The 26,549-nt window shown below is 41.4% G+C and overlaps 1 protein-coding gene across 1 annotated transcript in view; it reads right to left on the bottom strand.

The window, feature by feature from the left end:
• Positions 1–16,628, bottom strand: part of Fkbp9 (FKBP prolyl isomerase 9) — a 47,189-nt gene extending 30,561 nt beyond the window's left edge. The window contains exon 1 of the mRNA XM_046426032.2: positions 16,248–16,628. Coding sequence (XP_046281988.1) covers positions 16,248–16,480 — 233 coding nt within the window. The 5' untranslated portion in view covers positions 16,481–16,628. The remainder of the gene's footprint in view (positions 1–16,247) is intronic.
• Positions 16,629–26,549: the final 9,921 nt, after the last annotated feature.

Below are 26,549 nucleotides of genomic sequence, written 5' to 3'. Positions count from 1 at the left end.
AAAAAAAAAAAAGAATGTTAAGTGTGATTTGCAAAATAGCTACCTGTTCTTCCATACACAAAAATAAGAGTTTATATCTTTTTTTTTTTTTTTTGGGGGGGGGTACCAGGAATTGAACCTGGGGTGCTTAACCACTGAGCAACATCCCCAGACCTTTTTATATTTTACTGTACGACAGGGTCTCAATACATTGCTTGGGGTCTTGCGATGTTGCTGAGCTTGCCTTTCAATTCGTGATCTTCCTGCCTCAGCCTCCCAAACCATTGGGATTAAGGTGTGCATCACAATGTCCAGCAAATTTACTCCATTTTCTATGTGACTGGTCTCTAAAAGCAGCATAATAGAGATTAAAGGCCCAAATTAGTACATGCACACACATACACACACACACACAACCAAATCATCCAAGTAAGACTAAACAAAGAGGCTGTCTGGTATACCATACAGCTTACTTAAGGGTTGTGGTTGTAGTTCAGTGATACAGCACTTGCCTACCATGTGTGAGGCAGTGGGTTCAATTCTCAGCACCGTGTATAAATAAATAAATAAATAAATAAAAGTCCATCAACAACTAAAAAACAAATTTTTTAAAAAGCATACTTAAGCTCTCTGAACTTCAATTCCTCTACTATAAAATGAAAGTAATAATAATAGCCATCCCAGGATCTGCATAACAATGTGAAAAGTGCTCCAAAAACTTAAGCATTATGCCAGTCTTACTATAATTATCACAGGTAATAGATAGGTTGAGGAAGTCTTGAAATAACTCAGATATATGTTTTGAAGACTGACAGCTGATGGCCTTATGTCAGAGAATAAATAATGAAATCATGATTGTGACTTATGCACTCTTTTTTTTTTTTTTTTTTTTTTTGAGAAGGTTTATTGCTTTGCTAGCAAAGGAGAAACACAGGGAAGTCCTGTCCCAAAGCCTGTGATTCTTGCCCTCATTTTTTTCAATGTCAAATTTAGCAACCAACAAGGGTCTGCCTGTTAGGAGACTGCTAGATGCTTAGGGGATATATAAAATAAGTACATGGGCTGGGATTGTGGCTCAGTGGTAGAGCACTTGCCTAGCACACATGAGGCACTGGGTTTGATCCTCAGAACCACATAAAAAATAATAATAATAATAAATTAATAAATAAATAAATATGGACACATACAAATAAATAAAGGTATATGTCCATCTACAACTAAAACAAAAAAAAAAAGAAGTATGAGTTGGGGTGTAGCTCAGAACTAGCCTAGCATGCATGCAGGTGTGGGTTTGATCCCCAAAACCACACACACACAAAAATCATATAATCTCTTGTTTAGTAAAATGTTAAGAGCTGTTCAGATTGACTTCAGGTACTTCAATCCCTGGTACCTGCCACCATTCCTTTTGTAAATTGGTTCCACTTTTGCTTCATTTTCCCCTAATGAACAGCTTGGGCAAGCAGTGAAGTCGAGGCAGGGCAATTCCGTCAGATCTGCCTCTCCACACCTCAATCTCCTCCCAGTTTTACGGCCTATTTTAAAAGTCTTCCTTTCTTCAAGGTCAGTGAATAGAGAGCAGGAATTCAAGTTCAGGCCAAGCCAGAGGACAAAAGCACATGGTCAGTTTTGTGCCCAAGTCAGCTTTACACCTCCACCCTCCAGCTCCGGAACCAACACCCTCCCCCTGGAATGCCGGCTCTTGAGCTGCACTTGGCTTGCACTTCACCATGCCACAGAGCAATCATAGAACTAGCAGGTTTATAATAATGCACCCAAAAGACAAGCTTCAAAGTCTCCCAAGGTTCAGAACATGTGCAAACAGCAACAATGCATAGACAGGAAGCTAGTTTAAAAATACCGGTTTTCCCAAACTTAATGCAAGTTTTTAATAATAACTATAATTTACAAAGTATTTATTATGTGTCAGGCCCAGCAGCAAACTAGGCTCTTCACATATCCTCATTTAATCCCCACACAACACTTTCAGGTGGGTGTATGTCAGGCTCGCTGGAAGTTAAAAACCTCCCCAAGATCCTAAAGTTAGCCAAGTGAGGAAAAAAAGGCTAGAACTCAGGACTATGAACTCTTATGCTCCTGGCACAGGGCCTTCCCATATGTTGTATAGAAACTGTTGATGCCCCACAGAATTAACTTAATGAATGCCTAAGCACTGTGAACAGCAAAAAAAAAAAAAAAAAAATTTCTAGCCAGGAATGGTGGCACACACCTGTAATCCCAGCAGTTTGGGAGGCTGAGGCAGAAGGATTGTGAGTTCAAGGTTAGCTTCAGTAACTTAGTAAGGCCCTAAGCAACTTAGCAAGACCCTGTTTCAAAATTTTTTTTTTAAATTAATAAAAAGGGCTAGGGATGTGACTCAGTGGTTAGGCACCTCTGGGTTCAATCCCTGGTACCAAAATTTAAATAAATAAATAAATACCTTTCTGGAAAAAAAAATGTACACATTCACACACGCAAGTAACTAACAGCACAAGACCAGTGTTATCTACGGCTTAAAACTCTGACCATCTGGAAAAATAAAGTCGTTAGCAAATTTATGCTGATCAGTGCAATTGGCATAAAGTCACATGCAGTATCAAGGCCAGAACTGGTCATGAAAAGTATTTCTGCAAACTCTGGAATAAGCACTTACACAGCTTGTCCCAGTGTCTAGCTCATTTACACCTTTTACAGATGACTCAGTCAGGGTCCTGAGGGAAACAGATGACACACCCAAACTAGGAGTTCCAGGAAAGTTTAATAAAGAGGTTGTGCACAGCTGACATCAGACTCAATGGCGAAAAACTGAAATCATTTCCCCTACGATCAGGAATAAGGAAATGATGCCCACCTTCACTACATCTATCCAAGTAGTCCTAGAACTCCTAGTTAGAGCAATTAAGCAAGAAAAAGAAATACCAGCCATTCAAAGTGGAGAGGAAAAAGTAAAATAGTAGTATCTTTTAATATTTATTTATTTTTTAGTTGTCATTTGACACAATACCTTTGTTTTTATTTATTTATTTTATGTGGTGCTGAAGATCAAACCCAGGGCCTTGCACGCACTAGGTGAGCGCTCTACCACTGAGCCCACAGCCCCAGCCCCAATAGTAGTATTTTATGTGCAGAAAATCCAAAATTCCAAAGAGAAACTGTTGGAATAAAACACATTTGCCATAAATTGCAGGATACAAAATCAAATACACCAAATCAGTTGTGTTTCTGTGCTAACAGTGAATAAACTGAAACAGAAATTAAGAAAACAATACTATTTATAGTAGCATCAAAAAGTTTATTTAGGGATAAACTTAAAACAAGGAGCCAAAAGCCTTACACAATGAAAGAAACACTGCTGAAAGAAATTAAAAAGGACACAAGTAAAATGTAATTTTTTTAAAAAAAAAGGACAAAAATAAGTGAAAAAACATTCTCCATTCATGGGCTGGAAGGGTTAATGTTGTTCAAATATCCTTACTATCCAAAGCAATCTACAGATTCAATGCAATTCCTACCAAAATCCCAATGGCATTTTCTGCAGGGGAAAAAAATCCTAAAATTCATATAAAATCTCTAAAGACACCACGTATTCAATAGAATCCTGAGAAAGAACAAAGCTATACTCCTACTTCTGGTTTGGAAACATATTATAAAGCTATAATAATCTAAACAGTATAGAAACAGCAGAAAGACTTATAAACCAATGGAATGGAATAGCTTAAAAATAAACTTTTATGTATATGGGCAGATGGTCTTTGAAAAGGCATCAAGAGTGCATGCTGGGGATTGGGACTGAAGCTCAGTGGCAGAGAGCTTGCCTAGCACTGGATTCAATCTTTAGCACCACATAAAAATAAACAAATAAAGGCATTCTGTCCATCTATAACTACAAAAAAAATTTTTAAAGATGGCATGATGGGGAAAGAATGGTCTCCTCAATAAATGGAGCTGAAAAACACAAATATCCACATGCAAAAGAAAAAACGTGGAGGGGCTAGGGTTGTGGCTCAGCAGTAGAACGCTTGCCTCTCACGTGCGAGGTCCTAGGTTCAATCCTCAGCACCACATAAAAATAAATAAATTAAATAAAGGTATTGTGTCCAACTACCACTAAAAAATAAATATTAAAAAAAGAAAAAGAAAAAAGGTGGATCCTTGCCTTTACAACTCAAAATGGGTTCAAGACATAAACATAGGACCTGACATGATAAAACTCCCAGAAGAAAATATGGGAGAAGAGCTTCATGGCATTGGATTTCACAATGATTTCCTGGATATGACACTATAAGTAACAAAGACAAAAACAGACAATTGAGACTATGTCAAACTTTAAAACTTCTGAGCAATAAAGGAAAAAATCAACAGAATGAAAGGATAATCTACAGAATTGCAGGAAATATTTGCAACCATATAAGGGTTAATATCCAGAACACCTAAAGAACTCCTACAATTCAACAGCAACTACAGCCCAGTTAAAAAATGAGCAAACCAGCCAGTCATGGTGGTGCACATCTGTAGTCCCAGCAACTCTGGAAGCTGAGGCCAGCCTCAGCAACTTAGTGAGATCTGTCTCAAAATTAAAAAGGGCAGGAGATGTAGTTCAGTGGTATAGCATCCCTAGATTCACCTTCTCCACTAAAGAGAAGTACCATCTCATCCAGCAATCCTACTTCTTGGTACACATACAAAAGAACTGAAAACGGAACCTTTGAGAAATATGTCTGCACACACACGTTCATTGCACACATATGTTCACTGCAGCAATAGCCAAGAGATAAAAGCATCCTAAATGTCCATCAATTGATAAATGAATAAAGAATATGTGGCATATAAACACAATGGATTCTTATTCAGCCTTAAAAAGGAAGGAAATCCCATCATGTGCAACAATTATGGATAAACCCTAAGGACATTAAAGGAAATAAAAGACAAACACCACGAGCTGAGGTTGTGGCTCAGTGGTAGAACATTTGCCTGGCATGTGTGAGGTGCTGGGTTTGATTCTCAGCACCACATATAAATAAATAAATTAAAATTTCATCAGCAACTAAAATATATTTTAAAAAGACAAACACCATGTGATTCAATGAAGTATATGAGGCATATAAAGTAGTTAAAGTCATTGAAACAGAAAGAATGTGGTTACTAGGGTAGAGGGCAGTGGGAAGGAATTGCTCAGTGGGTCTAGAGTTTTTCAATATTCAAAAGTTCCAGAGATCTGATGCACAACAATGTACAAATAGTCCACACTATTTTCAAGTACACTAAAAATGGCCAAGATGGTAAATTTAATTTTTTTTTACAATAACAATGATAATAATAACAATAAAGGGGCTGTGTGCACAGGTGTGCACAGGATATGGCAAATCACAAGGGCAGTGCAGTACTTCTACGGTTGGATAGGGGGTGCTACTGTCACACCTGGACCTAAAGGCCCCAAAGAGCTAGGGAGGTAGGAACTACCTAGAGGAGCTGGGACCTTTGGTTTAGGGTCATAGCCCATGGTGACCCTATAAAAAAATAAATACCTCTACTTCACTCCTCTTTCCCTGATCTGTTAATGCCCCACTGGCTGAACAAAAGCAAAGTATGACATCAGGGGGGAGATCAATAACCTAACACATACTATGCACATACTATGTGGTCCATACAGGTGAGCCTCACAGAGTAAACAGGTGGAACAGGTGTGGGCCTAGAGAGACCAATAGTGGTCACCCAGTGAATAGCAACCTGCTTTCCTCTCCACTGGTTTGTCCCCAGCTCATTCACTGCTCCAGCTCCTCTATCAGTGCCCCAGACACTGCTACCTGCCCCGTCCCTGTGGGGTGATGGGTCTGCAGCACCCTCCAATGATGTTCTTCAAATTATCCACCCAAGGACCCTAAGGCAGGAGACACTGTGTAAAACCTATCATATTCAACTCATTAAACTGCCTACACAGAAGCACACGTTATCATGTGCCATGTTATTTTAAATAAGTAACTACACTGTTGGCTCTATTCTTAAAACATAGATAACGTGGCTCTACCTCTGAAGGTACATTTAAATCTGCAGTGAGAAAACACTTTAAAAAAACACATGGCAACGTGAGCACATTCACTCCCTAAAGCCTCCAAAGCCCATTCCTCCCCGAAAAGGACTTAAATAACTGGAAAGGAGGCCACAGCAGTCCAGGAATGGTAACAAAATTTTGGAAGCCAGGTGCAGTGGCACATGCCTGTAATCTTGGTGCCTTGGGAGGCTGAGGCTGAGGCAGGATCGTAAGTTCAAAGCCAGCCTCAGTAACTTAGCAAGGCCCTAAGCAACTTAGTAAGACTCTATTGCAAAATAAAAAATAAAAAGGGCTGGGGATGTTGCTCAATGGTGAGCGCCCCTGGGTTCAATCCCCAGTACCAACAAAAAAAAAAAAAAAAGAAGAAAGAAAAGAAAAGAAAACAAACAGAGGATCAGAATGGATCTAGAAGGGAAGGCACAGATTCAGGAGATGTGGCCACAGTGCATCCTGGGGTCCTGAAGAGGCTCGGGAAGGAAGCCAGAGTACAGAAAGAGGCACTGGGTCACAGTGTGCATTCAGAACAGCCACACACACACTCTAGCCCTTTTCCTACTCTCAGTAGCTGGCAACTATAATTTTAAGTTTTACAGAATTATCTGATTTTTAAAACTCTGTGTGTATATATATTACTATTTATTTATTTTTTTAGGTACTGGTGACAAACCCCAGAGCCTCCACAATCTCTACCATTGACTACACCCCCACCTACATTACTGTTTAAAATTAACTTTTTTTTTTTTTTTTTGCAGTAAGTGGGGATTGAAACCAAGAGCACTCATTCTACCACTGAGCTATATCTCCAGCTCTTTCTATTTTTTACTTTCAGATAGGGACTCCCTAAATTGCTCAGGCTGGCCTCAAACTTATGATCCTCCTGCCTCAGTCTCCCAAATAACTAGTTTATAGGAATATACCACCTTGCCCAGCTAAATTAACTTGTAAATTTTTGCAAAAATTGGCATACATTTTCTATTCATTCCTCGTATTTTGAGCTCAGACCCAGAGACAAAGGAAATATGGGCATCACAGAAGGAACAGGAAATTGCCTTTTGGTTCCATTAGGAGAACTGAAGCCCAGTTCAGCTAGGGGAGGAAAAATCAGCTTGTTGTAAATGTCAGTTTCAGATTCTATTTGGATAATGAAAAATTCAAAACAGTATTTTGAATACTTAAAAAAGACTGCTAAGCTGGGAGTGGTGGCACATGCCTGAAATCCCAGTACTCCAGAGGCTGAGGTAGGAGGATCACAAGTTCAAAGCCAGCCTCAGCAACTTAGCAAGGCTGCAAGCAACCCAGGGAAGCCCTGCCTCAAAATAAAAAACAAAAAGGGCTGGGGATGTGACTCTGTTGTTAAGCACCCCTGGGTTTAGTTCCTGATACACCCCCCCCAAAAAAAAAGAACAAATAAATAAATAAAAAATAAAAAGGATGCTAAGCCAGGAATGGTGGTGTACATCTGTAGTCCCAGCACTTGGGAGGCTGAGGCAGAAGGGTTGCTTGAAACTAGAAGTTCAAGACTAGCCTGGGAAACAGACCGGTCCCATCTCAAAAACAAACAAATAAAAAGACTGCCATATTTGGAGAATGTATAACAGGAAGGAAATAGAGTAATAAAGAGCAAGCACTGGACAGAGAGCCAGCTTTTGGGTGCCTCAAAGTTGGTCCAGTCTCATCTGGGCAAACTCAGATGGCTGATTCACAGGGGACCTACTTGATATGAAGATGATGGTCCTGCCACTGCCACATCAGAGGAAAACTGAAATTCACCTCCAGGTGAGATGATGACTCATACCCTCCCTTGGCAGAGATCCACTGTCAAGACTGGACTCAACTGCAGACTTGAAATGGGGGAAGCAAGGTCTGATCTTTCTGCCTCCCTCCTCTCTCTTCACACTATGTATTCCCAATGGTGACTCTGGGCTTCCCAGGCCCTTTACCCAGGTATTTCCCTCAAACAACCACCTCCACCAGCAAATAATGAGACCTGGCAAGGGGAAAAGACACCAGTTAATGAACTGGCAAACTACCTATCTGCTACCCAGATGGAAAAATGAGAGAAGGCTGCAATGAAAGAAGAGAGGGGAGGGAGAAGGGAGGGAGGAGAGAAGAAACAGACAGGAGCAAAAAGAGAGAGAACACAACACATCCATTCATATCTCCATGGAGGATCAGACCATGAAATGTGAATAGCTGGCTTGGATGGTCTTTGGCACATTAAAATACCATTAAAAGGAAAACTCTGCAAAGCAAACTAAAAGCATTATTGTCCTGGATTTTTGTATTAATGCAACCGCTCAAATCAAAATGTCAGATTCCTATAGATTATTCTATTTTACACAAGTGTTCAGTCCAGTAAGACACCCAAATTAAACCATTAATATGAATGTGCAGTTGTCTGTAATACTCTACAAGTGAAAATTAAAAGTACTGCCAATAAGTTTTCATGGGGTGCTGGGCCTGCCTGCCAGTGGCCTCAGGAGATCCTAGAAGAATTAGCCTAGACGTTAGGATCTCTCCCCCAAGCCAGCTTAGGTCCCAGGACTAACCCTCACCAGAAGCTCCTATTTATATTTAGTGGTACTGGGGACCAAACCCAGGGCCTCATGCATGCGAGGCAGGCACCCTAGTACTGAACTATATCCCTAGCCCCCACCAGAAACTTCTCTAGCATCACCTTATTTTCAGGGAAGAGCTGTTGTGCAGATTCACACTCTTAACACTTTCTGACCTGACTAGTGGCTCAGTCCCCATATACCCCCTCCAGGCTGCCCTGACACTATCCCAGATGCTGCCTAGTCCACCGGTTCTTCTTCATGCAACAGTATTTAAAGGCAGGGACAGAGGAATAGGCACCATCTTAGAACCACGTGACTAAATACCCAGAGTGGACAAAGAACATGCCCATAGTCTCTCTTGAGAATCAAGAATTGAGGCAGTCAGCTGGAGTGGCACTAGATCCAAGAGGTTTTGTGTGCAGCGTGGAAAACAAGCTGGAGCTCTCCCCTTAGGAAAGAGGGAGCCCCTCTGCAAGCCCTTGCAAAGACACAGAAAGTCCCCTTCCTTCATGACTCTGGACTCCCATGAGGAAATGGAGATCCTTCCAACTAATTCCCTCTCCCTTCTGCTTAAATCAGCTGGAGTGGGTTTGTGTGCTTCCCCCATCCCAACTTGAGGGTAGATTTTTATCTGTTTTTATTCTCTGCCACATCCCAACATTAGAAGCTCAATGAATGAGTGTGTAAAATGAAGCCCTAAGGAGCTGATTTCTAGGGTTCCTACTCACACCGTCAATCCACTGAGGACCTCTTGGATCAATCTGTTTACTCCTCTGAGGAAAAGCCTTTAAGAGATCCCAGTCATAAACATTCAGGGCCAGCAGAGCCTTCTCTGGTTTTCATATACCTTTCAGTCCTGGGTTCCCTGCCTCTTGGCCCAAATGTCAGGGCCTTTTGCTGCTCATGCGCAGGATTTGGCCCACCCCATTACTCTCTTAAACATCCCCCCCACCCCCGTTTCAAGGAATGAAGTCCCACCCAAGCTGAATCATAGGCTTCAGCACCAGTCCCTCCCCAAAGCCTCTCTTTGACTTCCTTCAGCACAAAGAAATCCGCTTCTCTTTGGAAGAGATATCCATGTCTCCAACTCACATGGCACTCTTCTCAGGCAGGTGACTTGTGTGAGCCAAAAGAGCTCTCAGATGAGAATTCAGAGGTCAGTTACTGGCCAGAGGACCAATGTCATCACACCTTTCTGGACCTATTACATCATCCTCCATCCCAAAACCCACTGCTTTATCTTTCTCCATAGACCTCACAGACTTCTACTTTACTACATAGCTTAACAGTATAACTGTTCTCTGCTAGACTGTGAGCTCCTGAGTGCAGGATTTCTGTTTTATTAACTGCTACATCCCAAGCACTTGGAAGAGTAGGCACTCAATAAATATTTGTTGAATGAATAAATGGATGAGTGAATGTGTAAAATAAAGTTGATCCCTGTTAATGAGTCTATGATTCTTTTAAAGCCTTTGTCCCCAAAATATGGTCCTCAGACCAGCTGGGAACTTGCCAGAAATGCAAATTTTTGGGTCCCCTCCCAGAGCTCTAATCAGAAACTCTGTATACCAAGCTCTCCAGGTAAACCTTATGCATGCACAGTTTGAATTCCACTGTGCTAGAGCATCCAGACTCTACATACTCACAAAGGCATGTGGGATTTATTGAATACCACAATAATATTTACTGAATGCCTAGACCTTATGGGTCTGCAGACAGATCTGGAGGCTGTGAATGAACCAATGAGACACTCATTTTTTTTCAGTTGTAGATGGACACAATATTTTTATTTTATTTATTTATTTTTTTGTGGTACTGAGGATCAAACCCAGTGCCTCACACATGCAAAGCATGCGCTCTACCACTGAGCTACAACACCAGCCTGAGACACTCATTTTACCGGCATAAGGATAACAGGAATACATTAAACTTTGGTCCCCAAAAGGAAATCATAGTGCACAGATTGATCATTCTCCTTACTCTACTTCTAGGATGTCATGAAACTCATAAAAACTTAATCAAAGCTGAGTGAGGTAGTATACACCTGTAATCTCAGATACCTGAGAGGCTGACGCAGGAGGATCACAAGTTCTAAACCAGCCTGAGAAGTCCCTGTCTTTTAAAATATAAGGAGATCATGTCTCTTAAAAAATTGTGGTTTTTTAAATATTTTTTAGTTGTTAATGTAACTTTATTTTTTATTTATTTATATGTGGTGCTGAGAATCAAATTCAGTGCCTCACATTGAGTGCCAGGCACATGCTCTGCCACTGAGCCACAACCCAGCCCCTTAAAAAATTGTTTTTAAAGGGATGTAGCTCAGTGGTAGAGCACTAGTTTAGCCACATATGAAACCCTGGATTAAATCCCCAGTGTTGGGAGTGGTGATGTGAATCATGGTCTTTGATTGTCCTGTGGCAGGAACGTGCCTGGGCTGGGAACTTCCTGTGCAAAGGCTAAGGTTAGGACTACCCAGTTGCTATGGTGACTCCCTACTCAAAGAAGATTCTGTGCATGGCCACTATCAGATAATTATAATTGGCTGCCCAGAACTTCATCTTTCAGCCTGCTTTCTTTGAAGAAACCTCAGAAAAACCCTTTTGATGTTAAAACCTATAAAATAAATATTCTGACCTAGTAGCTCTGGGTCATTCATTCTTTATCAGGAATTGATGTCCCACCTGGTCTCAGCTTTCTCTCTATGTGTGTCTGTTTGACTTTTCTAATCCCCCATTGCCCCTCACAGGTTTCTCAATTAATTCCGTGCTGGTCACAGCACCGCAGTACCACAAAAAATTAAAAATAAAATAAAAATTTTAAAAAGCTGAATCAGGAATAACTTGACAAGAAGCCTTCATGGAAACCTGCAGGTAAACGCTGCCATCCAGATGAGTCTGCAGCAATGGCCACAGGAGCACATCCATGGACACTGTGAAATAAAACCAAACCATGTCCAAGCCAATGGCCCAGAGCTGAAGGTATGGGCCTCCTGGCAACTATAAATGCCCATAAGCTGACTCTGCTCAGAATGACAGCAGATATTTTCTTCTGGACAAAACTTCCAAATCAGATGCCAAAACCCCAAACTCTAAGGTTTCCCCTCTCCCCACAAACTTGGTAAAGGAATATCAAAGTCACTAAGTCTCCGATGGCTTTCCACTATCCTTAGACAAAATCCAAACTCTACAACCAGGCAGCAAGAGCTCTCAAATGCTGGCCCATCACAATCACACTGTACCCCAAAAATATGAACATTTCTTACATGTTAACTGCAAATTTTAAAATATAATCATTTTTGCCAGGTGTGGTGCATGCCTGTAATCACACAGATTCGGAGGCTGAGGCAGGAGAATCTCAAGTTCGAAGCCAGTTTTACCTAGCAAATTATCAAGGTCCTAAGTGAAGCAGTGAGACCCTGTCTCAAAAAATTAAAAGGACTAGGGATGCAACTCAGTGGTAAAGTATCCCTGGGTTCAATCCCCTGTCCCAAAATAAACATATAAAGTCATTTTTTTTTTTTTTTTAAAGAGGCTAGCTCAAACTTTCTCTCTGGCCTCCTATTATCTCTCCCTTTGTTCCTGTTTTCACTACCTGACTCCTACTCCAATCCCAGACCATACTGACCAGTTCTCACTAATTCCAACCCAGTGAGCCAACCTCCACGTTTTCACTTCTATTTGCCATGCTCTCACCCCTACCCCAGCCCACACCCCTCAGTGCCTCCCTAGTAAATTTTAGTTATGTTTAGGTTATTTATTCATTTATTTTAGGTACTGAGCATTTAACAACTTTACCACTGAGCTACATCCCCAGTCCTTTTTTTGTAATATTTTGTGACAGGGTCTTACTGACTTGCTTAGGGCCTTGCTAAATTGCTGAGGCTGGCCTTAAACTTGCAGATTCTCCTGTCTCAGTCTCCCGAATTGCTGGGATTATAGGCAAGCACCTCCATGCCCAGCTATGCTTAGGTCTTAACGCTACAATCCCAGGACTCCATCCTGACCACCATCCCCATTTATACACACAACATATAGTCAAGCCTCCTGTGTATTTTCACAGCTTCTTGCCTTCTTCCACCATATTTATGGGTACACCACAGATTGCGGCCACAAACTGCCTGGGTTAAAATTTTCACTAGTAGTTAGGTATCTTGAATGAATAAGTCATCTGAACTTTCTTAGCTTCACTTTCTTTGTCTGTAATGAGGTATCTTCTTCACTGTCTTATGAGGCTAAATAAATTCGTTTAAGATTATAGAGATTCAATAAATTAATGTATATGAAGGCACATGGTAAGAACTATGTATAAACTCTGTGAGGCAGGATATGATACTATTTTTACTGTACTTACCACGTCATGTGGCAATTGCCTAGGCTATAAGTACCACGGTCAGGGTGGGTGGGGATGTGCTGCACTAGGACTAGTTGGTCTTGAGGCAGATACTGGATAAAATGTTTGATGACTGGATGTAGCTTCAATGTGTTTTTTTTCTGCTGTCCTGTGCTGCCTCACAGTGGCTGCCATCCCCAGAGGGTAGAACAACTTGTTCTAGGGGGGAGTTATTATTATCATTATTTTGTGGTTCTAGGGGGTAGAGCCTAGGCCCTCATGCATTGCTAAGCAAGCACTCCAACAATGAGCCACATTTCCAGCCTTCCAAAATTCTAAGCCAGTTTTACTTAGCAAATTATCAATGACCATCAATCAGCTCAAGCAAGAAATTCTTCCCTATTTTCTAATGATCAAATGAATGAAGACATGCAAACAGCCAATGAAGACATGAAAAGATGCTCAGCTTTAATCAGCATTAGGGAAATGTGGATCAAAATCACAATGAGATACTACCACATGCCCACCAGGATGACTATAACAAAGAAGTAAAATTCCGGATACTCAGGAGTCTGAGGCAGGAGGATCACAAGTTCACACAACTCAGTGACCCTATCTCAAAAATAAAATTTTATTTTATTTTTTTTAATATTTATTTTTTAGTTTTTGGCAGACACAAAATCTTTGTTTGTATGTGGTGCTGAGGATCGAACTCGGGCCGCATGCATGCCAGGCGAGCGCGCTACCGCTTGAGCCACATCCCCAGCCCAAAAATAAAATTTTAAAAAGGGGTCAGAGATGTAGCTCAGTGGTGGAGCACTTGCCTAGCAGTGGCACTACAGTGAGGCTCTGGGTTTAATTCCTACTTCTGAAAAACAAAGAGGGGCTGGGGTTGTGACTCTGCAGTAGAGTGCTTGCCTAGCACATGTAAGGCCCTGGGTTCAATCCACAGCACCACATAAAAATAAATAAATAAAATAAAGGTATTGAGGTATTGTGTCCAACTACAAATTAAAAAAGAGAGAGAATTACAAGTGTTGGTGATAATGACAAGAACTAGGAACAAGGAATATAAACAGCATAGTCATTATGGAAAAATTTAGCAGTTCTTCATGAAATTCAACACAAATACCATACGATCCAGCAATTCCACTCCTGGGTATATATATATCCAAAAGAAATGAAAACACATGTCCATACAAAATCTCGAATGTGAACATTCATAACCTCATCATTCAAAATGGCCAAAATGTATAAACAAGTCAAATGTCCATCAACTAATGAAAGAATAAACAAAATGTGGTATATCCATTCAACAGAACATATACACAGCCATGAAATGGAATGAGGTACTGATACATGATAATATGGATATCATCTGGTAACGTCATGCTTTAAAAAAAAAAAACAGATACAAATCACCACAAATTGTATACCTCAACTTATATGAAACGTCCAGAAAGGGTAAATCTATGGAGACATAAAGTACATCAGTGGTTGCCAGGGGCTAGAGGGAAGGTGGATGAAAGGTAGGAAGTGCATGCTAATGGGTCCAGCATTTCTTTTTCAGAGTGATGGGAATGTTCTGGAATTAGATAGTTGAAATGTTTGCATAATTCTGTGGCTATACTAAACCATCACAAATATGTTCCTTTTGCAGGGGTGGGTACTGAGAATTGAACCCCGGGGTGCTTTACCACTAAGCTAAATCCCCAGTCCTTTTTATTTTTTGAGACAGGGTCTCACTAAGTTGCTGAGGTTGGCCTCAAACTCATGATCCTCCTGCCTCAGCCTCAGAGTCCCTGGGATTACAGGTATGCACCACTGCAACTGCCATTACACTCTAAATGGGTGAACTGTATGATATGGGAACTGTATCTCTATTTTGTTTTAGAACAGCAACTGAAACAAGGAATGACAATTTCCAAGCACTCCCGTATGTACCAGATAGTACTGTGTGCTAAATAATTTCTGTATATTCATTCCTTGCCTTTAAATAAGGCAAGAGAGACAGCAAGTTTTCAATTAGTGAGTAAGCTCAGCACAGCCTCAGGCATATAGCAGCAGCTCAGCAAACAGTTCTCGGCCTAGTCCCATGATTCATTATGAGAACTGCTGGCACAGACTAGGGTTTATAACAAAAGCCTTAGTGAACAGTAGCCTGATACAGGAGGCCTGTTTACCCCAAAGCTATAATGGAGAGAAACTGGGGAGTCCTAATGAATGTGATGTTGGGACAGAGTTGAAAGAAGAAATCACTAGGCCAGTACAAGGCCCCAGGGGCAAGGACTGCTGTGGACCCCCTCCCACCTCAGAGAAATGTTTGTCAACCGGGAAAGGGAAAGCAGTGGAGGTTACATGCACAGTCTGCACTTGAATTTCAGGGATTCCAATCTGACTCCACCATCTACACAAGTTTCTTAGCCTCGGCCTCGGCGGCCTCAGTTACCTCAATGGTAAAATGTTCACAGGATTGTTATAAGAAATAAACGAATGTGTGTGTGTGTGTGTGTGTGTGTGTGTAATGGACTTATTGATTAAATGAGTGCTGTGTGTATACATACATACACACTCATTTAATTCTGTACACACATACATAGAAAGCGCTTAGAACTATGCCTACAGCTGGGTGTGGTGGTGCATGCCTGTAATCCCAGAAATTTGGGAGGTTGAGGCAGGAGGATCCCAAATTCGAGGCCAGCCTCAGCAACTTAGCAAGACCCTTAGCAATTTAGGAAGACTCTATCTCAAAATAAAAAATAAAAAGGACTGAGGATCTCAGAGGTAAAGTGCCCAGGGTTCAATTCCCAGCACAAAAAAAGAAAAAAAAAAAAAAAAAAAAAAACTACGCCTAGCGTGTAACAGTTCAATAAATGTTAGGAACTGCGATTATCTCAGCTTCAACGTCATCGTCAATCTGTGAGAGGCATTTCTGATTAGATACTCAAGAGACTAGTCGCCAAGGGGCAGTCAAGGAAGGCGGCAGGCGTTCATCGACATCTACTCTTGGGGGTCTCCTAGTGTGGTCATTTTACACACGTGTGTAAATGCGAGCGTCAAAGCGCTGGGACCAGAGAGAGGGCGGAATCTGTCTCAGCTCAGCTGGGCAAGGTCTTATCCAGGATTCCAGTAGCTGGGAGCGAGCGAGGCGGCCTGGGGCGCACAAAGGCGGGGAGGCGCACCCCCGCCACCGTGAGATCAGGATCCGGGAGCACCGAGGAAGGAGGGGCTAGGAGGAGCGCGGGATCCCGGGGCGGGGCTGGGGGAGGTCCGTCGGGAGGGAAAGGCCTGTCCGGAGAGGGGACAGCGGGCGCAAAGGGCGTGCGCGGTACCTGGAGTCGAACTTCTGGCCGTCGGGGAACGTCCCCACATAGTGGTAGCGCACGAAGTCACCGCTGCGCACGGTGCGCGGACACTCGTCTGGCACGAAGCGCCGCTCGATCTGCAGCTCCGCGTCGGAGCCCAGGCCCAAGCCGGCCACAGGCGCCGCCTGTCCGGTCACCCAGAGCAGCAGCAGCAGCAGCGGCGGCGGCAGGGGTCGCGAGCCCCGGGCCCTGAACGCCATCCGGGCAGCGAAGACAGGAGAGAGAGCGGGCGCAGAGTGGAGCTCGGGAGGCGCGGGTCGAGTCTAGGCGCGCAGCGGCGTTTGCAAACGTGGAAAAGCCTTCGGGTCCTGTCCGGGCGGCAGCTACCACCCCCTCTCTGGTTGCCCGCCCCCCGGCCCCAGCCGCGAGGGGAGGAGCCGCGCGCCGGGGGCGGGCGCGCAGCTCTGCGGGGCTTAGGAGTTGGCCGGCCGGGAAGAGGGGGTGGCAACTGGAGAGGGGCCCAATCTGCATCCCGAACCTGGCGAATTCTTCCGCGCGGGGCTGAGGTCCGAGGTTGGGAGAGTTTATTGCTCAGGCCCAACCGCTGATCTCCGCCCCTCCCTAGAGACTTATTTAGGGCCACGAGAAGCTCCTACGTGGCCACGGATCCAGTTTCCCCTTACTGCCTCGCGGAAAGGGGGAAACTTGGTTGTTTTGTTTTGTTTTAAATTAGTTACAAGGGTAGAATCTACATTGAGCGAAGCCATCCTTCTGCTTTTTTTTTTTAATATTTAGAGAAAGGGGGAGGCATATTTTGCTAGACATGCCTCGCTAAACATGCTAGTCATGTTTCATCCTGATAGTTGTCCGGGTGAAAGTTTTAAGTTGCTTAATGTGCACAAAGTCATCAATGGATGCAGTGTGGATTGATAAAACTACAGACAAACCACAGATCCACATACACGTAACCATGTAGGTAGGACTTCATAATAGAGACCCAGCTGCCACAAGAAATTCATTAGTTAAACGCATCCTGTGCTTAGAATTGGCTTAATTGATTAAAATTTCGGAACACTAAATCACCAGCCAGATGTGTAATCCCAGCAACTTGGGAGGTTGAGGCAGGAGAATCTCAAATTCGAGACTTATCTCAACAGCTTAGCTAGACCCTCTGCAATTTAGCAACACCTTCTCTCAAAATTTAAAAAGCAAAAAGGGCTGGGGATGCAACTCAGTGGTAAAGTGCTCCTGGGTTCAATCTCCAGTACAAAAAACAAAAAATAGAAAAACAAAAAACAAAAAAATAGAAATAGTAAAGCACCTCTCAGGTTCAATTCCTAATACTATCAAAAAAAGAAAAAGAAATCACCAGCACCAATTTTTAAAAATAAGCAAGGTGTAGGTAGTGGTACATACCTGTAATTCCAGCATCTCAGGAGGCTGAGACAGGAGGATGGCAAGTACCAGGCCAGCTCAGAAACTTAGCAAGGCCCAAAGCAACTTACTAAGACCCTGTCTCAAAATAAAAATTAAAAAGGGCTGGAGATGTAGCTCATTGGTTAAGTGCCCCTGGGTTCAATTTCTAGTACCAAATAATAATAAAATATATTTTAGAAAAGAAAGTCTAGAGCTGGGGTTGTTGCTCAGTGGTAGAGCGCTTATCTGGCATGTGTGAGGCACTGGGTTTGATCCTCAGCACCACATAAAAATAAGTAAATAAATAAATAATAGATGTCTATCAACAACTAAAAACAAATTTAAAAAAGGAATATCTGAAAGGTCAAAGGCCAGTTTAGGGGTGCAGAGCAGCTTGAAGGAAGGGAAGGGGGATCTGAAAACAGATTGAAATGAATTAAAGTCAGAAGACGAGGGTTTTGTCCATAACCTCATCAGAACATCTAAGCCAAATGTTAACAATGAAATCAAACAATCTGGTGGAGATAGTTCACCAAAGGAAAAAAAAATCTACTTTTTATTGATCCTGGAATAAAGGAGGTTTTATGAATTGGAAGTTCCTCTGAGAGCAGTAAATCCTGGAGGCTGAAAGATGCAAGCTGTTAACTTTAGCTTGGCACTCACTAAGCAGGGCTAAAGAAATGACCAGCATTGGGCTTGGGTCACCACCCAGCAGCAGAGCACTTGCCTAGCATGGGCGAAGTTCAGTCCCCAGCACTGGGAAAAAAAAAGAAAAGAAATCATCAGTGTTAAGAAAAATATCCTCAACCAGCCATCCGAGCTGATCTGAGGCCACTGGGAAGTCAGGGAACTTAGTTTCTATCAGCTCCCCGTCTTACTCCCTCCCCAAGGGTTTCTTAGATATTCTCCCACTCCCAGTATTGACTACACACCTGAATTCACCTTGAGATATGATGAAAAACCCTGGACTAGAAGACAGGTTATCTTGGTTATAAGGTTGATGTTCCTCCTTTATTCTCTGAACCTCAATCTTATGTCTTGTCTACCCTGCCCCATAAGGTTTCTGAGAGTATCAATTGGGGGAGGTAGATGATCTGCACAGCATTATGTATTAGGAATCATATTTATCTATAAGTATTAGAAACCCAACTCAAAATCTCTTAAACAATAAAGAAAAGTATCATCTCTCAAAATAGGAAGTCTGGATTGGCAGCAGGTCCAGAACTCATTAATCAATTGTCTATATAACCTCCCCAAGGGCCCAGGGGTCTCTGTTCATCTACCAGGAGGGTGGCTACTGCCTCATGATTGCAACATGGCTGCCCCAGATACAGCTAATATGTGTAAGTAGCATCATCCTGAAACACAAGGGGATCTTTTATCCTCCAAGTATCATTCAGTAGGAGCAAGGACAACCTTTCCTACCAGACCTACTCTCATGTGCCATTGGCCTACATCCTGGGAACAAATTTTTACCCCTCAAACATCAGATAGAGCTCTAATCTCTAGAGTATACAAAGAACTCAAAAAGTTAAACAACAAAAAAGCAAATAACCCAATCAACAAATGGGCCAAGGACTTGAACAGAAACTTCTCAGAAGAGGATATACAATCAATCAACAAATACATGAAAAAATGCTCACCATCTCTAGCAATCAAAGAAATGCAAATTAAAACTACTCTAAGATACCATCTCACTCCAATAAGAATGGCAGCCATTATGAAGTCAAACAACAATAAGTTCTGGAGAGGATGCAGGGGGAAAAAGGTACACTCATACATTGCTGGTGGGACTGCAAATTGGTGCAGCCAATTTGGAAAGCAGTATGGAGATTCCTTGGAAAGCTGGGAATGGAACCATCATTTGACCCAGTTATTCCCATTCTCGGACTATACCCAAAAGACCTAAAAAGAGCATACTACAGGGACACAGCCACATCAATGTTTATAACAGCACAATTCACAATAACTAGAATGTGGAACCAACCTAGATGCCCTTCAATAGATGAATGGATTAAAAAAGCGTGGCATTTATACACAATGGAATATTACTCAGCACTAAAAAATAACAAGATCATGGCATTTGCAGGAAAATGGATGGCATTAGAGCAGGTTATGTTAAGTGAAGTTAGCCAATCCCTAAAAAACAAATGCCAAATGTCTTCTCTGATATAAGGGGGGTGACTCAAAATGGGATAGGGAGGAAGAGCATGAGAAGAAGACTACCACTAATTAGGGAAGAGAAGTGGGAGGGAAAAAGAGGGAGAAGGGGAGTTGCACAGAAGATGGAAGGAGAACCTCATTGTTATACAGAATACATATACGATGTTGTGATGAGAAAAAGAAAAAAAAGTGTGTCACATTAGATTGGATAGAGAGAAAGGACGGGAGAGGAGGGGAGGAGTAGTGGGGATAGGAAGGGCAGCAGAATAGACAATATGATTGATGTGTGTACATTTCATCTATGTATTATATGTCAAAATACTTTCTGCTGTCATATATGACTAAAAAAATAAAAATAAATCGTATGGTTAAAAAAAATTACAAAATAAAAACAACCTTGGACTTGAAAAAAAAAAAAAAGAATTCTCTTGGTGGATTATGCCCCCAAAGGTCCATGTTCATAGTCCTCTGCAACACAGCAGAAACATTTGAGAAGCCCTGTAGCAATGCACCAAAAGTAATAGTTAAAATTATTTCTGCGGGGCATGGTGACACAAACCGGTAATCCCAGAAGCGCCAACGACTGAGGCAGGAGGATGGCAAGTGTGAGGTCAACCTCAGCAAATTAGTGAGGCCCTAAGAAACTCAGCAAGACCCTGTCTCTAAATAAAATATTTAAAAAGTCTGGGGTGGAAGGGAAGAGACCCAAACCTGATTGGTAGTCTGGGTGAACATCTTTGATTGCCAATCCAATTGCCATTCTCCCTTCTCTGTCTTGCTAACAGTTCTCTAATTTTGTTCAGGAATCTCAGCATAGGGTCTGGGGATGTAGCTCAGTTGGTAGAGTGCTTGCCTTACACGCATAAAAACCTGGGTTCAATCCCCAGCACTGCAAAAAAAAAAAAAAAAAGGATCTCAGAGTAAACCTGTAATGCTAGGTACTCAGAAGGCTGCAACAGGAAGATTGCAAATTCAAGGCCAGCCTCAGGAATTTAGCTAAGGCTAAATTTTAAATTTTATTTTAAGCCACCTTAAACTAAAATTTTAAAAAAGGGCTGAGGATGCAGCTCAGTAATAGAGTACTTTGCCTAGTATGCACGAGCCCCTGGGTTCAATCCCCAGTACTGTAAAAAAGAAAAAGAATTTTAGTGTAACCCCGAAAAAAGTCCAAATTTTGTTGCTGCTTGATAAGGTCAATGACTCAAGAGACAGAGTGACAGAAGAGAAAGGTTTATTTGGTGGCCCAAGAATCAAGCTCTTTGTTCACACATCAGCCTTTTCACTACAGGGAGTTGAAGAGTTAATAGGAAAGGAATAATGAGGGAGAGAAGGTAAGAGAGGGTAATAAAGGGAGGATTATTGAAGTCTTTTGTTTGAGGCTAGGTGGAGATCTTTCAGGAATTTAAGTGTCACCTCTTTGTTTCTTTTTTGTCACCTCTTTGTTTCTGGTCATGGCTGGTTGGTATCTTAAGCCTTGAATGTGGGGAGAGAAACTAAGCAAATGTAAATCAGCTAACTCCATATTGTAGAGGATTATAGGAAAAAAATTTTTTTTTCTTTTTTGAGACAGGGCCTCACCAAGTTGCTGAGGCTGGCCTCAAACTTATGATCCTCCAGCCCTAGCCTCCTGAGTAGCTGTGATTACAGGTATGGTGACCACACCCAGTTTATAAAGCATTTTAAATGAACCACACGGGCTGGGGCTAGCTCAGTGGCAGAGCACTTATCTAGCATGGGTGAGGCACTGGGTACAATCCTTAGCACCATATGCAAATAAAATAAAGGCATTCTGTCCATCCATAACTACAAAAAAAGTTTTTTAAAAAACCCATAGATGGGCTGGGGAATGTGGCTCAAGCGGTAGTGAGCTCGCCTGGCATGTGCAGGGCGCTGGGTTTGATCCTCACCACATAAAAAATAAAAATAAAGATATTGTTTCCACCTAAAAACTAAAAACTAAATATTAAAAAAACCCCATAGATTTAAAAAACTAAATAAATAAAATGAACCACATGTTTATATGTGGAGCTGAGTAGAGTCTGATCAAAGTCTAGAGCAGCAAAGGAGATATGCAGAGGTATTAAACTTTTTCATGCCATTCTACTCACCCATCTGACTTCTGAAGGCCCAAAAGAGCCAGTGTTTTAAGCAAAAACAGTCTCAAGTCCCTGAACCAACCTAGGTAACTCTTACCATTGTAACCCACAGGACAGAGGTGATATCCACGGCAAAGCTAGTAGAAGACTAATAATATATTGCCAAGCTGTGTGACCTCCAAAGTTAACAATTTTCAAGTCAACTAAGAGCAAGTGAAGCTAGAAGGTTTATTTAGATTTTGTTTCCTCAGTAACATTAGGTGGGCATCTAGTTCAGAGGAAGCCGATTAGAGTTGAGGATCCTTTCTTCTTTTCTGGGGGTGAATTTTGACCTGCCTAAAGCTAACTATAGTAATTCTGTTCCCCTTCCAGATTGGTTGGTAAAGGGTATGTGATCCCTATTCACCTCACATATTATTTCTCTCACCAAGAGAATTCTTTGAAGTGTGGAATTTTGGATAAAAGAAAAAATTAGATTTTTCATTATCTCTTCTAATGTGGCTTTTTTTTTTTTTTTTTTTTTTTTTAACTAGGATTGAACCCAGGGTCACACTACCAAAGGATTACATTCCCAGCCCTTTTCCCCTTTTTATTTATTTATTTATACCAGGAATTGAACCCAGGGGTACTTAACCACTGAACCACATCCTAGCCCTTTTTGTATTTTATTTAGAGACAAGGTCTCACTGAGTTGCTTAATGCCTTGCTTTGGATGAGGCTGGCTTTGAACTTGAGATCCTCCTGCCTCTGTCTCCCAAGCCTCTGGTATTTTTATTTTTTGAGACAGGGTCTTGCTAAATTGCAGAGGGTGACCTCCAAGTTGCAGTCAGCCTGCCTTAGCCTCCTGAGAGCTGGACTTATTGGCATGTGCCACCACTCCTGGTTTCTTTAATATGTTTATAGGATATGATATTTTCTTTTTACTAACTTTTTTCTTCTCTCATCTCTCCTTAGTGAGATAGGTGGGCTCTCTGGGAGAAAGAAAGAGACCTTTACTAGAAGGAGACCCAGGTCTATAAGCATGACCAGTCATGCTTGTCTCTTTAGTTAGATGAACAAAACCTCTAGCATCTGCTTCTACCAGATCAACTAGAACAAAAACATACACAATTTAAATGTCACAAGAGTCAAAGACTTAGACAATGTTTATGGCGAGACTGTTTAACCAAGAAGAAATCTTCCTAACCTCAAATATCAAAGTATTGATATGGGATTAGATTTTCACAGAAGTTTGCCTTGGAACATGCACATTTCTCCCTAAGAAAATCCTATGTATGGTCAGAGAGCTCAACCCTGGGTTTGTCACTCCTCTTCTCTAAGAGCTGAGGGACATAAGTATCCTGCCTTTGGGATGTGTATACTTTTATTTTAAAATTGATTTTTAAAAAATGACAGTGGAATGCATTATAATTCTTATTTCACATATACACCACCATTTTCATATCTCTGTTTGTATATAAAGTAGGTTGACACCCAACTCGTGTCTTCATACATGTACTTTGGATAATGATGTCTGTCACATTCCACTATCCTTGCCAATCGCCTGCCCCCTCCCTTTCCCTCATACCCGTCTCCTCCCGTATCTAGAATTCATCTATTCTTCCCACGTTCCCCCTCCCTACCCCACTATGAGTCAGCCTCCTATATCAGAGAAAACATTCAGCATTTGGGGTTTTTTTTGGGGGGTGGGGTGGGGGGGATTGGCTAACTTCACTTAGCATTATCTTCTCCAACACCATCCATTTACCTGCAAATGCCATGATTTTATTCTCTTTTATTGCTGGGTAAAATTCCATTGTGTATATATGCCATATTTTTTTAATCCATTCATCCACTGAAGGGCATCTAGGTTGGCTCCACAGTTTAGCTATTATGAATTGTGCTGCCATAAACATTGATGTGGCTGTGTCCCTGTAGTATGCTATTTTTAAGTCCTTTGGGTATAGTCCAAGGAGAGGGATAGCTGGGTCAAATGGTGGTTCCATGCCCAGATTTCCAAGGAATCTCCATACTGCTTTCCATATTGGCTGCACCAACTTGCAGTCCCACCAGCAATGTATGAGTGTGCCTTTTCCCCTACATCCTCTACAACACTTATTGTTGTTTGTCTTCATAATAGCTGCCATTCTGACTAGAGTGAGATGATATCTTAGAGTAGTTTTGATTTGCATTTCTTTAATTGCTAGAGATGATGAGCATTTTTTCATATATTTGTTGATTGTATATCCTCTTCTGAGAAGTGTCTGTTCATGTCCTTGACCCATTTGTTGTTTGGGTTATTTGTTTTTTTTGTTGTTGTTGTTTGTTTGTTTGTTTATTTTTGGTGCTTAGCTTTTTGAGTTCTTCATATACCCTAGAGATTAGTGCTCTATCTGATGTGTGAGGGGTAAAATTTTGCTCCCAGGGTATAGGCTCTCTGTTCACCTCACAGATAGTTACTTTTCCTGAGAAGAAACTTTTTAGTTTGATTCCATTCCATTTATTGATTCTTGATTTTAATTCTTATGCTATAGTAGTCTTATTAAGGAAGTTGGGGCCTAATCCCACATGATGAAAATTAGGGCCTACTTTTTCTTCTATTAGATGCAGAGTCTCTGGTTTAATTCCTAGGTCCTTGATCCATTTTGATTTACGTTTGTGCATGGTGAGAGATAGTGGTTTAATTTCATTTTGTTGCATATGGATTTCCAGTTTTCCTAGAACCATTTGTTGAAGATGCTATCTTTTCTCCAGTGCATGTTTTTGGCACCTTTGTCTAATATAAGATAATTGTAATTTTGTGGGTTAGTCTCTGTGCCCTCTATTTTATACCATTGGTCTACCAGTCAGTTTTGGTGCTAATACCATGCTGTTTTGGTTACTATTGCTCTGCAGTATAGTTTAAAGTCTGGTTTAGTGATGCCACCTGCTTCACTCTTCCTGCTAAGGATTGCTTTAACTGTTCTGGGTCTTTTATTTTTCCAGATGAATTTCATGACTGCTTTTTCTATTTCTATGAGGAATGCCATTGGGATTTTTATCAGCATTGCATTAAATCTATATAGTGCTTTTGGAAGTATGGTCATTTTGATAATATTAATTCTGCCTATCCAAGAGCAAGGTAGATCTTTCCATCTTCTAAGGTTTTCTTTGATTTCTCTCTTTAAGGTTCTGTAGTTTTAATTGCATAGAACTTTCACCTCTTTCATTGATTCCCAAGTATCTTTTTTTTTTTTTTTTTGAGGTTATTGTGAACGGGATAGTTTTCCTTATTTCCTTCTCAGAGGATTTGTCACTGATATACAGAAATGCCTTTGATTTATGGGTATTGATTTTATATCCTGCTACTTTTCTAAATTCATTTACTAGTTCCAGAAGTTTTCTCGTGGAGTTATTTAAGTTCTTCTTTTCCTATACATATGGGATGTGTATACATTTGCTTTGCTATCCTTTAATAAATCTGTGTCTGTGTCTTTTTTTTTTTAAGACAGGTTCTTACTAAGTTGCTCAGGGCCTCACTAAATTGCTGAGGATGGTCTCACATTTGTGATCCTCCTGCCTGAGTCACTGGGATTACAGGCCTGAGCCACCGTGCCTGTGCATTTCTTTGGATGTGTCCTGAAATTCTTTTCAGTGGTGTAAGTCAAGAAACCACCTGAGCCAAGGTGAGGTCCCACTGCCCTCTTGGAAGGATGTCCTTGGACTCCAGTCTGGTGACATTAGGAGCAAAATAATAGCATCAAGTTTACACTATGAAAGGTAGTCTATATGAACAGAAGAATTCTAGTGTTTTCTGGGTTGCTCTGAATAGATTAGTAATGCTTCTGAAAACCTGTCCAGTAACAAGTGTGAGACCAAGGCCATTTGGCTGGCCTCAAGAATGAACCTGGGGATGGGGGTGTAGTTCAGTGATTGAATACCCACACATGCACATAGCCCTGGTTTGATCCCCAGCACCAAAAAAAGAAGAAAAAAAGCAGAAAAACAAACAAACAACAATAACAAAAAGAAGGGGGCAGAAGAATAAAAAAATTGAAAGGATTGTGGTTAAGGGGATGCAACAGAGAAGGAGGACCAAGGACCAAAAAAGTGTTTCTCCCTTGTCTGTGCCTGAATCCAAAGTGAAGAATGCCACCAAGTTTTTTTTTTTTTCCTCACTTAAGTAATTTTATTTTTTTTTTATTTATTTATTTTTGGTACTGGGAATTGAGCCCAGCAACATTTAACCACTGAGCCACATCCCCAGTCCAATTTTTTTTTTTTTTTTTGGTACTGAGGATTGAACCCAGGCCTTGTGCATGCAAGGCAAACACTCAACCAACTGAGCTATATCCCCAGCCCCAGTCCATTTTTTTAAAAAAAAATATTTTATTTAGAGACAGGGTCTCACTGAGAAGTTTAGGGCCTCACTAAGTTGCTGAGGCTGGCTTTAAACTCACAATCCTCCTGCCTTAGCCTACTGAACTGCTGAAATTACAGGTGTGCCCCACCGCACCCAGTTTAAATCGTTTTTATTTGGGTTAAGTAAGCGTATTCTTGGCTAACTAAGAACGTTTTTACTCTCTCTCCCATCTGGAGAGCACCCCTCCAGGAGCTACAGGCATAAACTAAAGGGTAATGATAAAAATAACTTTTTAGAAATTACAACCACCAGGGAAAGAATCTCTGTTTGTCT

Source organism: Marmota monax, unplaced genomic scaffold (genome assembly GCF_021218885.2).
Source record: "Marmota monax isolate L192 unplaced genomic scaffold, Marmota_monax_Labrador192_F-V1.1 WCK01_AAM20220418_F8-fsc00133, whole genome shotgun sequence".
Taxonomy (NCBI): domain Eukaryota; kingdom Metazoa; phylum Chordata; class Mammalia; order Rodentia; family Sciuridae; genus Marmota; species Marmota monax.
Note: the sequence above shows the minus strand (reverse complement) of the source record. Positions and strands in the feature narration are given on the sequence as shown.